Below are 19,349 nucleotides of genomic sequence, written 5' to 3' on the forward strand. Positions count from 1 at the left end.
TATTCTTGTTTAGTGCAGATGAATTCCATAGAAAATATGCCCTGTTTCTCTTAACATCTGAAGATAAGATGGAAGAGTAGGATTCAGGATTCCCGTTAAAATGGTCCTTTGCAAGGCAGTTGTAAAAAAAAAAAAAATTCATTTCTTCATATCGTCCATTTGTTCTTCATGCGCATAACAACGCAGACACCATGATCTGTTTGTTCTGATCATGGAATATATACAAATTGCCTGTGTGTCACTTTATGCTGTGGAATGTAAGTTGTATTTGATGTTTTATTTAGAGACTACAGATGAGGCCTCCAGCTCCCACAGAATTTTTAGTTAGCCCTTGTTGGATTTATTTTCTTTGACATTAGTCAGTTTTTTCCTTTCTGGGCAATTTGCTGAGATGACCCCATTTGCCTGTGAATGGTAACTTCAGAGCTGTTTCCTGTGGGGACCATTTCCTTCTGCAGGATGAATCTGTGGCCAGTGTGGAGCAAGCCCGGGCCAACTGGGCCTGGGAAGGGCAAGTCAAACGGGCAACCTCCCACAGTTGATAGAAAGTTTAGCAGTGAAGTATGGTTTGGTCTCGAAACACTCTTTCCTTTCCTAGTTTTTGGGTTTCCGGGGCAAAGGAGGTAGAGAAAAGAGAAGGAAAGAGGAAGAAAGGGATGTTGTGGGTGCACAAATGCAAAGGCAGTATCTGGCTGTTGACTGAAGTCTGAATTCCAGTCAAGTGATGTATTTGAGTCAGTGTTGGGGCTTTATGCACAGGCCATCGGTTGTGTCTATTTACTCAACCAGCCTTCAGAACAGCCTGAAGATCCACTTAAAAATAGTAATTATAAAATGAAGAAGACATACATTCTACTGCTTTGAAATAAGTAAACATTTAACAAAAAGAAAAGCTTTTTTAACTATTAAGAAAACATAAGAAGTGCAAAAAGATCTGTTTCTGTAATGCTCCTGTTAAATGTCTTTCCCAGAAATCATAAGCATTTCATCTGAGTCACTAAGGCTCTTGACTACCATGTTTTGAAGCCAGTGAAAGTGTATGAAAGCAATTAATCAAAGTTCACTGCGCTCCTGAAGAGTATTTCTTCTTCTGGAAGGCAGAGGGGTAGAATAACTTAAAACTCAGTGACAGTTAATAAGCTTTTTAGAGTCCCTGTGTGGATCTGAAAATCATACCTTATTAGAATCTTTATCTTTCTTGCCCACTCATTCATGCTTATTTTTATTTAAATTTAATTTCTGGCCTTTTTTTCATAAGTTTCCACCTTTTTCCACCCTAACAGAGTGCTGCTTTAATAATCTCAGAGCACAGTTTTTATTTGCTACAAAAAGCTCAGCAAAAGCAATATCCAGTGTCTAACAAATCTCTTAACTATTCTTGCAAAATGTCCATTCAGAGACTCTCTGTTTTGTTTGTTTGGTTTTAAAAATATTAGTTTTTGGTAATATGTGTTTTACTTTACTTTCTGGACCCTCTAGAATTATTTTTAACGTATCTGGTATTTCTAAATCCATTGCATTTCCTAGCCCCTCGGTGTGGGGAAAGCAAATTAGCTCAAGGATTCCCAGCAGCTGAATTTAGCTAGAGAGCTGCTTAAGGCTCTCCCCGGCAGATGTTTTATCCACTTAGAAGTCGTAGAATGTTATAGGACCTCCCTGCTTTTTAATCCTAAAAACAAACATCAACATATATGAGATCTGAAGATTCCCTGATTCAGAATGAAAAACTGCCATGACCACCAATTTCAGAGCCACATTCTAGGAATGAGTGACAACCCAGAGAAAAGTAGCTGCTAAAGCTTGGCTGGATAAAAAGGTTGGCCTTAAGGCGGGTAGCAGATATAGATATCAGTGGGATTAAACAGGTTTGTTGTTTTCATATAGCTTGTCATCATCTTGGAAACATATAAACATACCCAGGATAAATGTCTAAACAACATATCAAAATTTAAAACTTTAATTAGAAAACTTAATTTCAGGGTTTCAACTGCCTGACCCAGTTAGGATTAATTAGGAAGATTTTTAATACTGAGTTTGTCTTTCATTATTAAAGCATCAGCTCTCTCAGTCTCTACTTGTGTACACATCCTACAAGGCAAATCCCTATCTACTTCTGCATGCCACGGAATGGATTTTAAAAACACAGCCCTACTGTTGTGAAAAGCATCCTGGGTTTTGTAGCACTTTGCCTCCCTCCTTAAAAGCTACATGCTTAGCCAAGGCAGTGTGGGGGACCAGAAATAGAATTAGAATATCTTTCCTTCTTAATCAAGATTGATTTGCAACAAACACAAATCTGTTTATTATTCTATCAATAATATTAACATGAAAGTGAGTAATGCCCTTAGGGACCCTCAAAAGGGGGTTGGGATGGGAACTCTAATTGGTCAATTTTCACTGAATTTTTATCAGACCCATTAACTCTCAAGTACAATGGAACTATGTGAGATAAACAAGAAAAGACCTTTGTGACACAGATTTTAGAAGCAGAAGCTGCAGTGCACAAAACCATATGAGATTACAATACATGGAAGTTAATTTCATCAGCATATGCATATGCTAATTCAGAACCCAATTTAGAATACATCCGACAACAAAAACCTTTTATAGGGTGGATTTCAGAATCAACTATGGAAATAATAGTAAAGGGCCTATGAACTTCTCTGCCCCTATATTTTGCTTGAGCTATTTCAAACTGTGTAATTTATAAAATGGTAAGGAGCTATCATGCCTAGTTTGTAAGACAGCTAGTTACAGAGTGGACAAACCATTATCCAAGTCCAGATAATACTATGACTGTGAAGTTTGTAGGTTTTCACATGTGACATTGTTCCATAGATGTCAGACTTTAATATTAGCAATGACTAGATGTAGTTTTTTCCAAATGCATCATTGACACCCAAAGATGTTTCCTGATTGGAAAAGGAGCTATACAGACTTTGTTTCAAACTTTTCAGCTCTCTTCGGATTCATAGCTAAGCAGCTATTTGGAACAAGAGTGAATGAACTTTTTCCTTGCCTGACTTTTTAGTTCTCACAGGACACTGCTCAGGATCACTTTTGTGTAGTGTGTGCACTAAGAGGATGTAGAAGGGTCGGTGGTAATACCTGCATAAACTGCACAGTGAGATGTGAGAGGAAAGTTGTGGATAGAATGTTGCCTCTTTAAGAAGTGAATTAAATGAGAGAGTAGACGGGAAAAATGCCAGAGGTCAAGCTGTACATATTGTAAATTTGAATCATTCATCAGTGTATGCATGGGAGTCTAGGAGGAATTTGAATGTCATCATTACTTAGAAAAGCCAAGGAAAGAAACAGAAGAAAATATTTGCTGAGAAACTAGAAGAAAACTGTTAAGAATAATATTAAAATCTTTATTATATAGAAAACAATAGGATTCTAGGGACTTAGTTTAATCGAGGGGTTAGATATTTACCTGACAATTCATGTTGTTAATGGTTCAATTCCGTGTGCATAGGCTATTGTGATGTGTAGTGGCTGCTCAGTAATGAATAAATGGATGAATGAATGAATGAATGAATGAACCATTATCAAATTCCACTTTTCCAGATGGCTGTTCACAACCTCCCTACCTAGACAATATAACAACATTAGGGAGGTCTGCATGGGGTGTTTTTCTATAACCCTCCCTGAGGTTCGTGTCTACCTTGTGTAATTCGATCTTTGATTTCTTAAATTCTAAGAGATCTCATTTTATGGATAGAAACCATTTTTCTTATACATGCTGCATCACATTAACTGATACATTAATTGCCCTGGAATTCCTTTACTTCCCCTTTACCAGCACCATAAACAAGCTAGTTTCCTCTCCCAGGCTGCTGCTGCCCTTTCTGAGTCTCCTTCCATCTAAGACTAGTATCTCCAGAGATGCTCTCTCTATCCTCCTTCCTTATCAAGAACTTTCATCTCCTATGCCAATGTTCATAGCAGCCTTATTCACAATAGCCAAAAGGTGGAGACAACCCCAAATGTCCAACAGTGGATGAGTGGATAAACAAAATGGGGTTATGTACATGCAATGGAATACTATTCAGCCTTAAAAAGGAATGAAATTCTGACACATGCAACAGAGATGAGTCCTGAAGACCTTCTACTAGGTGAAATAAGCCAGAGACAAATGAATAAATTTTCTGTGATTCCACTTATATGAATTTCACATAGAATAGTCAAATTTATAGAGATGTAAAGTCGAATAGCGGTTACCAGGCGCTGGAGGAAGGAGTGGGCAGTTACTGTAGAGTGGGTACGCAGTTTCCATTTGAGATCATGAAAAATTCTGGACATGAATAGTGTGATGGTTTCTCAATGTGAGTGTGCTTAATGCCACTGAAGTGTACACTGAAAAATGGCTAAAATGGCAAATTTTATGTTATGTATATTTTACCTTAATAAAGAGGGAAAAGAACTTTCTTCTTCTCTGTCCTCCATCTCCGAATTCTCAGTCTCTTTTCCTGTCAGCAACTGAAATGTTCTGTGGTATAACCCAAACTGAAAACCTCCTTCTTCACAGCACTCAACTGCACCTGCAGCTACCTCCCTCCCAGCCAACCATCACCCAGTCTGTAATGCTTGTACAGACACTTACACTTACCCACTATTCACTCTTCAGATCATGCCTACATGACTTCTGCTCACACTACTCCACTGACCCTTGCCAAGGCTATGAATGACTTTATGTTGCCAAATCTAATGAACGCTTTTCAGTCCTCACCTCGTTGGGCGTCTCAGCAGCATTCCCATCTGTTGACCTTGTCTGTCTTCTTGCAGCACTCTTTAAACTCTTTTGCAACCAACCACATTCTCTTGATTTTCATTCAGATCTCTTGCTGTTCTTTCTCTGTCTCTGTTGTCCACCTGCCTCTCCCCACACTCCCACTCCTGTCTCTGACCTTTAAGTGTTACAGTGTCTCAGGACTTAGGCCTGAGCTCATCTACTGGAATTTCCCAAAGATATATTACAATAATAATCATGTTTAAAATTGAATTTTTTGATACCTCTTCATTGACTCACCATTTCCAAATCACTATCTTCTCTTCTCAATGGCCATTTCTCTAGTCCAAGTCACTGTCATCTTTCACTCACTCCTGCAGGAGTCCCCCGAGTCAGTTAAATCACTGGTTTTAGTTATGTTACTGCTTTTACTTTCTGCTTTTTATTTCAGCACCAGGATGGTCTTTTTAAAATATTCATCACGTTGTATGATGAATACAAGTGTTCAACACTTGGTTCCTCTGCCATTTCTCCTCCACTAAATCTATCTCCTAGTTTCCCCACCTAGCTTCTCTGTGCCTTGAATGACTAAGAAATTACCTCCCATCACTCTTAGATTAAACCACAAGCTTCCCTCACACCTGTGCCCACTGGCTTTTCCATCTGCCTCCTGACGGAGTTTCCTCTCATCTCCCAGGCTCTGGCCTTCTTTTACTCCTTTGAATACACCAAGCCTTCCCCACACATGTCCTTTGCATGTGCTGTTTCCTTCACCCTCAAGACTTTTCTCCCACTCTTTGCTTGTCTGGAACTTCTCACTCTTATATTCTCAGCTTAAATCTGTTTTTTCACTGAGGCATTTCCCAATCAGTCACTTCCCTATTATTGTCTCTTCCGACATCCTTTACAGCACTTATCACAACTAACAATTACAGATTTATACTTGTTTGGTAACTGTCTCCTCTGTTAGAATGTAAATTTCATGAGGATATTGTGTGGTTTTGTATGCCAACATAATATTAACCTATATCAGTTGCTTATAATTTCTGACAGCTAGTAGATACCTAATAAATATTTTTTGAAAGAAAGAAAGAGAGAGAGTAAGGAAAGAAGAAAGATTTTCCATGAATCTGTTTCATATGACCTCTATAGAAATGAACAGAGAAATGGACAGGTGTTTTAAGCAAACTTGTAATTCATGAACATCCAAATTTACATAAAGGATATGTTGAAAGGTGATTTTTCCACTTTACAAAAAAGATCCATCATAAGATTCTTTAAACAGGCTTCCCAGGTACATGTAAAATAAGATTTTATTGATTAAAACCATATGTTTGCACAGAATTTTTAAGGAAAATATCTTTTATATAAAGTAAGGTTGACCTCTAAGCAATTTCCTTAAGGCACCTAGCCCAGAATTGCCAACTCTCAAATTTCTAAGGTAACAGATAATGGGAGGCCTGGAATGCAGTGCATATTTGAAACTCTGGAATATAAAGTAGTAATTTTAGCCATTCAGGGTTCGTGACTTTTCTCACAAAAATAGCTAATGGAAGATAAACCTCCTCAATTCCTCTTTCTATATCTCAGTAAAAGTAAGAGTGGCTGTGAAATGATCCCCACAAAGGCTGCTACAGAAAGGAAAACAAAGGCTTGGAAAGTCACCAAATCGAATCTTTCCCCCTCACTCTCTCCTCCCCTCCTTTACTGCCACTACTGATAATTAAGTTGTCTTATTGAAAAATGAAAAAGAATTCAGTGTGTTAATAAATAAAATGCAATTAACTTCTCTGGGTCTCAATTTCCTCATCTTAACAATGTGGGAGTTGTTTTTTTTTTTTTAAGATTATTGTTTTATAATGCTGTTCTCGAGCCTACCCAAACTTTACAAAATAAGGTAATTTGTAATCATTTTCTCTGGCTAATAAAATAAATCTCACAGCTATTTCTGCCCTTCTTATTGGAAACTTTAATCAAGGATCATGAACTTTAAATCAAAGCATTTATAATATTTGTAGAATTGCTTGATTTGACTGTTATTGGCGGTTCTTGCTAAGATGAAAATACTTTGCAGAATTTACTTACAACTAACACTTTTTTTTTTCTTACCAAACATATTCCACTGTGAGGGAAGCATAATGAACTACTGCTGAACTCTAGGACAAGTGAAATATTTTAGCTACCGGAAACAAAAATAATTTATTGGGTGTGGTAATAAAGATCAAGATAGGCTAGGAAATGGTTAGTTTTACCCTCCCAAAACAAGATTGCTTTTACCTCAGAAATCCCAAAACCTGCAAATATAGCAGAAATAATATGGGACATTGAAAAAAAAAAAAAAAAAAAAAAAAAGCCTAATACCTGTAAAGCTTTTGGCAAAATTTTTTGCCCTCATTAACCTCCTAAAGTGTTATTTCTACCCTGACTCACCACCATATTGAATATTTTGCCCAAACATTACTATATTTAATGACATTTTAAGCAAAAGTTATTTATCTCAAGTGATGTATTGAGCTATTAACTTCTCACATAAACGTACTTAGAGTAATCATGTTGACCCCTAAGACTCTTCTACATGGGTCTGGAATGCTAAAGAGTGTATTCATGAAAACATTATTTAGCTATCTCCTGCTCTGTAGGTTAAAGAGAGGTTTTGAATGTATCGAGCAAATCTGAATTATATTTGAAAGTTAATGTTCTGGCCGGGCGCAGTGGCTCATACCTGTAATCCCAACACTTCGGGAGGCCAAGGCGGGCGGATCACCTGAGGTCAGGAGTTCAAGACTAGCCTGGCCAACATGGTGAAACCCTGTCTCTATTAAAAATACCAAAAAAATTAGCCAGGCATGGTGGTGGGCACCTGTAATCTCAGCTTCTTGGGAGGCTGAGGCAGGAGAATCGCTTGAACCCAAGAGGAGGAGGTTGCAGTGCAGTGAGCCGAGATTGCACCACTGCACTCCAGCCTCAGTAACAAGAGTGAAACAAAGTCTTGACAAAAAAGAAAGAAAGAAAGTTAATGTTCTTATATTTTTGTCTGTATTTTTTCTCTTTTCCCTACATCTATAAATGATACATGGATATTTCTTCAGTGAAAACAAAAGGAATAAATTCAGAAAGGGAAACAGGAAAGAGAGAAAAGGACAAAAAACCAGACTGGGGGATGATAGCATTAAAGCTGACAGTTGGTTCACCAGAGTCCCAAGACTAGACTGGCTACAACCAAAAAACCATAGTAGGAGTAGAGAGAGATGGAGAGATGGCAATGGAGGGAGAAAGTTCAGGAAAGAATACTTGCTGATTGAAATTGTAAGTTGAGAAATGTGCTGAAGACTGGAAGAGGCTTCTAGGGAAGGCAGGACGATAGCACAATTATTAATATGAGTAATGCCACCTTCCAGGTGTGATACTCAGAGCTCCCGCTTGACTAACACACTCTGCTATGAGTCAAATCACAGTCTAGGAAGCTACAAATAGATGCCCATTGCTATGGGATTCTGAAGAAGACAGAAACATGCGCTTGTTTTGTGATTCTTCTATTATTCTGGTTGCTTGAAGTACAGGACTTTCTTCAAAATTTATATGTCAGATCCTCAAGTGAGGAGACTCTGATTCTCTGTGTGTGTGCTGGGGCAGGGTTGGGGGTATTAGGCCAGCCCAAGCATGTATAATTTGAAAAAAATCTAAGAATCGCTGGGCATGGTGGTTCATGCCTATAATCCCAGAACTTTGGGAGGCCAAGGCGGGCGGATCACCTAAGGTCAGGAGTTCAAGACCAGCCTGGCCAACATGGTGAAATCCCGTCTCTACTAAAAATACAAAAAATTAGCTGGGCATGGTGGTGCATGCCTGTAATCCTAGCTACTCGGGAGACTGAGGCAGGAGAATCGCTTGAACCCAGGAGGCGGAGGTTGCAGTGAGCTGAGATCACGCCATTGCACTCCAGCCTGGGTGACAAGAGTGAAACTCCATCTCAAAAGAACAAAAACAAACAAAAATCTAGGAATTGCCCCAAGTTTTTTTTTTTTGGGGGGGGGGGTTTGTTTGTTTGTTTTGTTTTGTTTTTTGAGACAGAGTATCACTATGTCACCCAGGCTGGGCTGCAGTGGCACCATCTCGGCTCACTGCAACCTCTACCTCCGAGGTTCAAGTGATTATCCTGCCTCAGCCTTCCGAGTAACTGGGACTACAGGCATGCACCACCACACCTGGCTAATTTTTATGTTTTTAGTAGAGACAGGGTTTCACTGTGTTGGCCAGGCTGGTCTTGAACTCCTGACCTCAGGTGATCCACCTACCTTGTCCTCCCAAAGTGCTGGAATTACAGGCATGAGCCACCGCGCCTGGCCTCCCCAGGTTATTTAGATAGATAGACAGATAGATAGGATTGGAACTATGCACATACACACTTATACACAAACATACACATGCAGTTAAAATTGCTGCTACTTAATAAAAAGCAAATAATAAATGGGATTAACATAGATTTAAGAAGAATATTTACCTTAACTAAAGATCATGCATAACTGAGTGACTTTTTCTCCTGGTTATTAATAGAGCACCAGGTCATTTTCTTTTTCATGTTTGTTGGTAACAAGAGCATAAGAGATTACATCTGGAGAAAATGTCTACTGGGAAAAATGCCTGTTATATAAGAATATGTCCTAGGAATAATTCAATTGTGTCTTTTTTGTTTTTTGAGATGGAGTCTTGCTCTGTCACCAGGCTGGAGTGCAGTGGTGTGATCTTGGCTCACTGCAACCTCTGCCACCTCCCAGGTTCAAACGATTCTCCAGCCTCAGCCTCCCAAGTAGCTGGGATTACAGGCGTGTGCCACCACGCCCAGCTAATTTTCATATTTTTAGTAGAGATGGGGTTTCACCATCAGCCAGGATGGTTTCTATCTCTTGACCTCGTGATCTGCCCGCCTTGGCCTCCCAAAGTGCTGGGATTACAGGTGTGAGCCACTGTGCCCAGCCGTGTCTTTTTTATTTCAAATGTGCAGTTTTCATTTTCCTAAAAGTACTAAAACTATATGGTGTTTTTGTAAAGCATCATAATTGCCACTGTGCCTATTTAACTATATACATCCCAGGCACTCAGGAATGCTCAGAACATACTAACCCAAAGAAACTTCCCTTTGTGCAGAATTGTATTATATTTTCATTGTGTTCCAGAGCTGACTCAGGAAGCTGGGGCTGCATTAGAGAGTGATTGTGCATGAAGGAAAGCATACGGGCGGAGATCGGGTTCTAATCTCAGCCCTTCCCTGCCTCTTTTGGGAGATCTTGGTCAAGGTTCAACACCTCTCAGAGCTTTTGGTTCTTCACTGGTAAAATGAGAGCATTGAGCGAGGTGTTCAGTAAGGCCTCTCGTGGCACTGTCGTATAATTCCAGGAGTTTACCTTTAAGTGCCAATGACACTGGAGCTCAGGAAGCCTGCTTAGGAGATTGATCAGTTTTTATTTATATATTAATGATAATTCTTTAGTTTCTCACTCTCTATTGCATTAATAGGTCATCATAATTAGTCTTGAATATTAGTCTATCTAAATAATAAGGAAAATTTTCAAATTATGTGTGCTTAGGCTGCCCCTTCTCCCTTACGTTTTGTTGACACATACAAAGGGAATCAGAATCTCATCACAGGAGGACCTGACATACACATTTTAAAGAAAGTCCTGGCCAGGTACAGTAGCTTACACCTATAATCACAGCATTTTGGGAGGCCGAGGTGGGCATATCACTTAGGGCCAGAAGTTCGAGACCAGTCTCACCAACATGGTGAAACCCCGTCTCTACTAAAAATACAAAAGTCAGCTGGGCGTGGTGGTGTGCACCTGTAATCCCAGCTACTCAGGAGGCTGAGGCATGAGAATCGCTTGAACCCCGAGTGGCGGAGATTTCAGTGAACCAAGATCATGCCACTGCACCCCAGTCTGGGTGACAGGGCGAGACTCTCTTTCAAAAAAAAAAAAGAAAGAAAGAAAGAAAGTCCTACCTCTAAGCAACCTGAATCATAGAAGAATCACAAAACAAGCTGATGTTTCTGTCTTTCTCAGACTTCCGTAAAAGCACATGATATTGTGCATGATGCATGATAAATATGAGTGAAAAGAAGGAAGGAAAGAAGGAAAGAAAGAAGACAGAAAAGGGGGAATTTCATAATGGCATTATTTTTCTGCTTTCATTCTCTTATTTTAGTTCCATATTATGCAAAATGATCTTGACTTCCTTCGAATAAAGAAGTATGACTTAATGAGCTCATCCCATAAATATCTTAGCTTTACCGCAAACACAATGTGATTATTGTTAACAACCTTCTCCTTCATGTTTCACTAGATTTGGAAAGAAGAAAGAGGATAAGGGTGGAAAGGCTGAGCAGAAAGGTGCTCTGAAGCATGGTGGCCTGAGAGAAGAAGAGCTGGAGAAAATGAAAGAAGAGCGTGAAAGGTGAGCAGAAGTGCCGAGACTTTCGTTTTCTTTGACTCTATGGTCTGGGTTTAATTTAGATATTGCAACAGTCAACTGAGAAAATTTCATTTTAAGAAGTATAAGGGTTGACCGATCTGAAAGGAAAGGTGTGTGATACAAAAAGAACCTCCCTTTCTGGACATTTTTATTCTATTTTGAGAAGAAATTTGCTTCATGGTTTTACTATATCAGTGCCTATAATTCCATAACACACTACCACCTGTTTTGACCATAAAAATGCATATTTTCTCTATGTCTTTTTTTTCCCAAAGAAAGGTCATTTGGATATTGATATTTATAACTATCCAGTTCCCATAGTCTGTTCCTAATGTTGGTCAAGCTGTTGTATACCTTCTTAATTTTATTCTGCAGAATCCGTTTGGGTCTGTAATTTGAGAAGCGCATGTCCTTCATTCTTTAAATGGACACTGTCTTATATTAGGCTATCAGTAAGCTGAAGAGTATGTTGCCCATCTGTTAAAGGGCCGGCTTCATTTGCTGGAATAATGCCGGTTTGCAAGAGCTGGATTCTCCTGCTTGAGGAGCTTAATGTTCCGTTTGGACAAGAGGTCCTTCACATATCTTTGATGTTAACTCTGGCACTTATTGCAAGTGGATGTGTAAATGTCTGAGTTTCAAACATGTAATTGAATATTCGTATTTCTCCTGAAAATTATTTGCCTTCACAACTAAATGCAGCTTAGAGAAAAACTGAGATTATGACAAAACCAGCATATAACTTTAAGTGTTTGATTCTGACTTCATCATGTATGTACTCAGATTTATACAACTTTTCACTTGCTTATTAGTTACATTAGTTCTAATAGTTTCTAAAGAGGCCGTTCTTGTATTGATTTGATTACTTTAGTATGTGTACTAAGAAAATCATATCTATTCATTGCGTTTTCTAGCACAGAGCAGTCCAAGAGTATCAACTGTTAACCTTTGACCCCTATTTTGTTGTCTGTTCCTGTTGAGAAGGCTGACTTTTTCAATAGCAAGGAAAAAAAGCTATTTAGTCCTTTCTCATTTTTGAGAGGTTGATAAGCTGAGTTCTAAGGTCACTGGAGCAGTTAAAAGGAAATCAAGTGTTTTACATTGTTGTTGACTATTCACCTGACAGAGCTATCCTGAAGACATGAAAGATATTCTCCATCATAACCTAAGATTCAGCAATCCTGTAATGTAAAATGTAATCCAGGCTGAGATTTTAATGCATATATTGGCAAAGGCATCTATGTGGGAGTCTACATCATAGATCTTTGCTGCTCCCTCGACTTCTCTTACTGAGGTTACATCCCATGCCTCATCTTCAGGAAACTGAGCTGTTTGCTAGAATGCAGATATCACATATTTGTAGCTCGTACTTGCTTGGGACAGGGGAAAAAAAACTCTTAGTAGCTGGGGAACTGTGTGCCAGCTAGAAAATTGATAACCCATAAAATAAGGGGTTGTCTTTAAGCAAGAGTTCATTTCCTTTCTGGTTTTGCCTTTAGTAGGCAGGTGCCTGAGGGAGTCTTGTTCTTAAAAGCTGAGCTGTAAATTCACTTCAGCTGGCTGTATAGGCTTCGGATCCAATTTTCTTAAAATATGTCTGGTCAAAATAGTGAAAGAACTATACTATTAGCCTCCACTTAGGCCACTTCCCACACATGAACACATAAAACACATCTGATAGGGGTTTCCTAGAGACAACATTGTCTCAATCATGTGGTAGAGGAAGAAGTTGAGGAGTTGATTTTATGGTTGGGTGCTATAGAATTAATGACCAAGGGCATTTCAACAGCTCAGGGGCTGAGAGCCGTGGATGGTGGAGGTGGAGGCTGAACATCTGGCATTGCTCCCAACCCTGGAGTCCTGATCCTTAGCTCTCCATCATCTATGGGAAACCAATTCACAACTCTTAAAGAACTCAGCGAGTGTATCACTCTTCATGATATGGCAATGAGAAAAAATAGAATAAAGTAAGAAATAGTGATAAAAGCTATTATACTTTTCTCCTAATATGTTTGAAATTTGTTTCTTTGATGTGATTCAAGTCATTCTATTGCTTACTTGTCTCATCCTGTCATAAGTTTCATAATAGATTTAGCATATCTCTTAGATTAGCATATCTCATTTTCAAAATATTTAATGCACCTAAATAAAACATATACCATACAGTACTGGAGCCAGCTTGTACCAGCTTATAGGAACCAACTGTTAAACTTTCAAGAATTTTGTAAGCTGGCTGATAAGCCATTGGCAGTTTGACATTGGTTATGGTGAGTATATTTATAGCACAATTTTTTTGAAGAGCTAGTTTACCAGCACACAGCTACAGGTGTGTGACAGCTATCTTTAGTGCATATCCAGGAGGCAATTATCCAAAGAAGAGGCAGGAAACAAAACCCAAATTCAACCACATGATTTCTTATAGCTGAGTTTCTCAAAATGTGGTCCAGGGACCAACTGCATCATAATGAATCATTAGAAGACCTTGTTAAAAATGACGATTCCAGAGCACCATCCCAGACTTGCAGAATCAGAACCTTGGGAGTTGGAGCCCAGGAATCTGTGTTCCATACACAAGCCCAAGGTGATTCGTCAGCAGTCTAAAGTCTGAGAACCACTGACTTGGAGGAACAGAATTTGGCTATAACATACAACTATTCTTATTTAGTGAAAAATGATACACAGGATTTTTTTCTCAGAAGGACTGAGTGGCCCAGTCTACAGATATTTTCCTCGTTCCTCATGTGCCTTCTCTGAAATGTCTTTTCTTACTGGCACAATCTTTTGTACACAAATTAGAAACCTTAGCTCACTCAACTAAGGGAATACGGATCACTTGCCCCCAGCACTCCTCATGCATATAAAACTTACAAAAGCAATATCAGTTCATTAAGAAAGTTTTGGAAACATAAAAAGGATAAAGACTATTAAAACCATACATAACTCTACCATAATCCCATAACCACTACTAATATTTTATAATCCTTTTTCTATGCGTATACAGTTGGCTCTGTATCCATGGGTTCCACATCTGTGGATTCAACCAACCGCAGATTAAAAATATTTAGAAAAGAAATTTCACAAAGTTCCCAAAAGCAAAATTTAAATTTGCTGTGCCAAGTACTACATTGAATCTATGCAAAAGAAGTGATGTGTAGGCACTGTAATAGGTATTATAAGTAATCTGGAGATGATTAGTGTATGAGAGGATATAGATAGGTTATATGCAATTATTACTCTATTTTATATCAGGGAGTTGATCATTCACAGATTTTGATATCCACAGGGTGTCCTAGAACTAATCCCCCATGGATACCAAGGGACAACTCTATGTTCTTTGAACACTTGATATCCAAAACCTACATCTATAACATTTTGCTTTTTTCATAGCATTATATGTTGAACATTTTTCCCATGTCATTAATGTTTTTAAAATATGTCATGTTGATCACTGCCTAATAGTCTATGAGATCAATATACAATAAATTATTTACCTTCCATTATCAAACATTTATTCTGTTTCCATTTTTATCTTTTTTTAATTTCCTTTTTAAAAAAAATAGAGACAAGGTCTCTCACTACATTGTACAGGCTGGTCTCAAATTCCTGAGCTTAAGTGATCCTCCTGCCTCAGCCTCCCAAGTGCTGGGATTACAGGCAGGAGCCACCATGACCAGACTGTTTCAATTTTTCATTGTTTCAAATAATACTTGGATGAATATCCAGGTACAAATGTCTTTATAAGTTACCTCCTAAATCGTATAATTCCTATTGAAGTTTTAATTTCCTTGTAATTGTTTTACCCTAGGATTAATCTAACCTCAATTCTAAATTTTAGGGTTTTATATTATCTCTCCCCATTCATCTAATTGTTTTTTGCTGATTTTCATATCTCATTTTAAGTTATCTACATTTCTAATTCCTGATCCGGAACCATTTTCCTGCTATATATGAATAGTATATTTATAGCTACATGTATGGAAAAAGTCCAAAAAGCCATAAAAGATGAGTTGGGTTACTAGATTAGATTAGAGGAAGGCAGAGTCTAGAACAGTGATTCTCAATGGGAGGGGGCAATTTTACTACAAGGGCATTTGGCTATGTCTGGAGATATTTTTGATTGTCATAACTTGGGAAGAGGGGTGAGCAGTTACTGCCTTTTACTAGGTAGAGGCTAGCAATGTAGCTAAAAATCTTATAACGCACAGGCAGCCACCCTCCCCAAAAAACATGAATCATCCAACTCAAAATGTCAATAGTACAGAGTTTGAGAAATGCTTTTATAGTCTCCAGCCTTCACAAAGAGCAAGGTACTCTCCTAGACATCAGAATTGCATTGTGTCATATTTCCTGTGGATAATGCAGAGGAATCTGGATCAGATGATATAACCCTAGAAGGATTATTAGCTATTTGAGAATGGTACCCAAACATTACTTATGAATATCCCATCAATCTAAGCTTGCAAGAATAATTTTTTTCATTAAAATTTATTTTTAACCTTGGCCTGCTGGGCATCGGCGTTAGTGATGGTGACCTGTTGATCAGATTGTGGATGCCACAAAACTTCAGTGGTTGACAATATGTCCAATGACAGAATCAGCAGGAACAATGGACTGAATTAAACAAAAAGAAAGTTAATGGAAATAAATGTAAAGACTTGCATTTAGGTCCGAAAATGAACTACACATACACAGGATGTGGAAGGTTTGATTTAATACCAAATACATGAAAAATTTGCCTGATGGTTTTAGTTGAGCATAAGTTTAGCATGAGTCAACATGTGGATATGCCTGCCAAAAACTTAATGTGGTCCTAAGCTACATTACTGGAAGTTCATGTACAAAATAAAGGAAGCAACAATAATTCTAATTTTACACTGCTCAGATCACACCTGGAATATCCTATGCCTCTCTCTCACGCAGAGAATGTGGGTACTAAATCCAAGTCTTATTAAAAATGTTGAAAGACCTGAGAATACACAGCTTACAGAGTCAAGACTTTGTGAATTTCTCATGCTTGGAGACCTGTCACATAGAAGAGAGATTAGGTCTGTTTTGTAGCACCCATTTTATTCCGTTCTACTTTATCAGTTTATTTGCTTATTCATCCATTCATTTATTTACTTTATTGACAAATTATTTACTTAATATTTATTTTCTTATTTATGTATTTGTCTCTTGAAGATACTAATGGAGCATTATTTTAAGAGGTAGTTTTCAGCTTAATGGAAGGGAAAAGTCCTTAAAATTAGGGTGCAGTATGAAGCAGTGAGTTTGTTGACACTGGAACTGTTGAATAAGGAGCTAATGAAATGATTACATTTAGAAAGCATTAGTTCGTCACATAAATATTGGACTAGATCAGAGTTGTATAAGTTTCAGTCACTGATCTATTTCCTTTATTGTCTTAATTATATTTATACATAATCAAATAAATAAAATACATAGCTATGTAAGTTAGCTTATCTAAGTACATTAAGCCACATAGCACCTAAAATCTTCTTGTGTGTGTGTGTTTTTTTTTTTTTTTTTTTGAAGACAGAATCTCGCTCTGTCACCAGGCTGGAGTGCAGTGGCATAATCTCAGCTCACTGTAACCTCCACCTCCCGGGTTCAAGCAGTTCTTCTGCCTCAGCCTCCCAAGTAGCTGGGACTACAGGCACGTGCCACCACACCCAGTTAATTTTTGTATTTTTAGTAGAGATGGGTTTCATCATGTTGGCCAGGATGGTCTCGATCTCTTGAAATTGTGATCCGCTCACCTCGGCCTCTCAAAATGCTGGGATTACAGGCGTGAGCCACTGCACCTGGCCTTCTAGGGTATCTTAAATGCTACTTTGTCCTTAGATGATCTCTAAGGTTCTTTCCAGATATTCCAGTATAAGAAATATCTAAATATGTTAAGTATGGAAGCATTAACTTTTACTTTTCTAGAGCAATAATTATTGAACTTGCCATGGCAGTGGTTTATGGTAGTGCATACACCATTGTTACCTGAGTGTATAAGCCCAAGTTTCATTCTCAAGATTGTGTGGTAGGATTTTCTTAATCTCATATAAGAGATTTCTGAGCTTATGATGTGTCCCCTCCTCTTAAAAGTCAAACGGTCTGTTGCAATGAAGCCCTGCATTAAATAAACTCATCATTTTGTTCATGCTTCAGTGAAATTAGCCATAATAAAAGATTAGCTCCACAGGCCCATATTCATTGCTAGAGATATGAACCCAGTGTTATATTCAAAGATGATTTCTTCCAGCATTTTTCAAACTAAATTAAATTAGCATTTTTCACACATTCAGATTATGTAAATTAGCATCCTGAGCTGCAAGCAAGAGATTGTCTTAATATGTCAGTAAGTATATATTGTTGTTGTTTAATTCTAAGACCTAAGTTTGTAACCTTTTACAAAGTATGAAATTAATCAGAATCTTGGCCCTGTAAAATACCAAACTAAATACTTGTATTCCTAATACCGTCTCAAAAATCCAGTGGAGATTGGTTAAAAGAAAAATATGTCCGCCTCCTCATCATTAATTTAGTATTACTATCCTGGGAAAAATATCTCCACTGACACCAAAGACTTTCTTCCATTGAAGTGCCATATTGCTGACCCTGAAGTAAAACTTCAGTAAATAAAGTTTTCTCCTAAAAATTGAAAAAAAAATTTAATAACATGAGTTATATACTCCAAAATCTCTCATTACTCTTATACCATATCAGAGTTTATTTTGCAGGAAGCTCATTTGTTCTATTAATTAAACATTGCTTTCATAGATCTTACTAGAATCTTAGCAGAATACAGGAGGAGATGAGAGAATAAAAAGAGCCAACCTCTTCAGCTTCAGGATTGAAAAGTATGAAAACATATGGCTCTTGTTTTCAACAACTAGCCTGAATGGAATGTCTAAGTGAGAGTGAAGCTAAGATTTAGGAAAGTTAATCGGTTTCAGTGTCTGAATTCAAGGTTCTTAGTTTTCTTTCCTTTTGGGAAGCCTTCCAAGAACTGCAGAGACTTCTCCCTTGCCTTATCAGCTGAGCTGCTTGTGGCCTGTTCCCTTTAGTTTAAATCAATACATGTGTTTTTGATATTTGGCAAACCAAGATTTAATTATGCAGCTGCAAGTTCCCCACATAAACGAAATGCATCTTAGAGATATAAAAACATTCAGAAACCATTTATAGTTTGAGAATTCAAGTGGGTGAAAATCTATTCCCAACCTCTCAGCATTTTATTTAATTATGGAGGATTTTTATGTTACTGGAAATTGAAATGAAAACCAGAATAAGGCTAGAGTTTATCCAACATTTGTTCATATTGAAAAATGAAGATGCTTATTAGAGTTGAAGAAGGAAAAGGAAAGTATTACATTCTGGAATTAATATTTTGGTTGTAATCTACACACATATAACGCTTCTAAATATATACAGCAACAAGTGAATTGATAGGATTTTGTCATTATTGTACCCTCAAAAAAGGATGTATTAAAGAAACCAGAAGGTTGATTTCTTTAATTTGCCAAGCGATTCTCAATAATTAATTATTTACTGAACTTAATAACTTTGGCAGTATTTGAACTGTTGAAAACACCCATGTTTTGGCATGATTACATACACATGATTAATTCAGCATGGTTTTACTCGTCACTGAATATCCCTATCTTTTGCAGTAGAATTTTCTAGGTCCTGTGGTTTGGGTAAAATGTTGGAATGATTCCCAGTTTTAATAGTCCCAATTTATTCTTACTACTGAACCCTGATCAGATCATGGACTGGATTAGATCCCAGTTTTTCAAAATGCCCCAATTTATGGCTCCCTTAGAATGCTGATAAAAATGTGTATTTGAATAAGGCTTTGGTTGGCTAAAAAAGATCCAGTTAATTACTTTTAGATCCTTATTGTATCATCACTGCATGGAAGTTATGAAAAATCTTACTAGGTGGTGTTTCTCAGGACAAGCTCATGTTCTCATTTTATGCTGATAGAAAGAAGCTATCAGATTTCTGTTTTTCATAGTACTAGCCAACTCAGTGAATGAAAAGAGATCTTTCTGTATCCCAGTGATTATGTTGATGCTCGTGTAAAGGTAAGAATATCCATCTTTCCTAGAATGAGAATTAAAAATAGAGAGAAAGAACATAAACACAATGGCAT

The 19,349-nt window shown here is 37.7% G+C and overlaps 1 protein-coding gene across 4 annotated transcripts in view; it reads left to right on the forward strand.

Moving 5' to 3' along the window:
- PARD3B (par-3 family cell polarity regulator beta) overlaps positions 1-19,349 on the forward strand; it is a 1,097,854-nt gene that overhangs the window by 857,546 nt on the left and 220,959 nt on the right. For all 4 annotated transcript variants that reach the window (XM_025404986.1, XM_025404990.1, XM_025404989.1 and 1 more), the window contains one exon: positions 11,072-11,182. In XM_025404986.1, coding sequence (XP_025260771.1) covers positions 11,072-11,182 — 111 coding nt within the window. The remainder of the gene's footprint in view (positions 1-11,071; positions 11,183-19,349) is intronic.

Source organism: Theropithecus gelada, chromosome 12, assembly GCF_003255815.1.
Source record: "Theropithecus gelada isolate Dixy chromosome 12, Tgel_1.0, whole genome shotgun sequence".
Taxonomy (NCBI): Eukaryota; Metazoa; Chordata; class Mammalia; order Primates; family Cercopithecidae; genus Theropithecus; species Theropithecus gelada.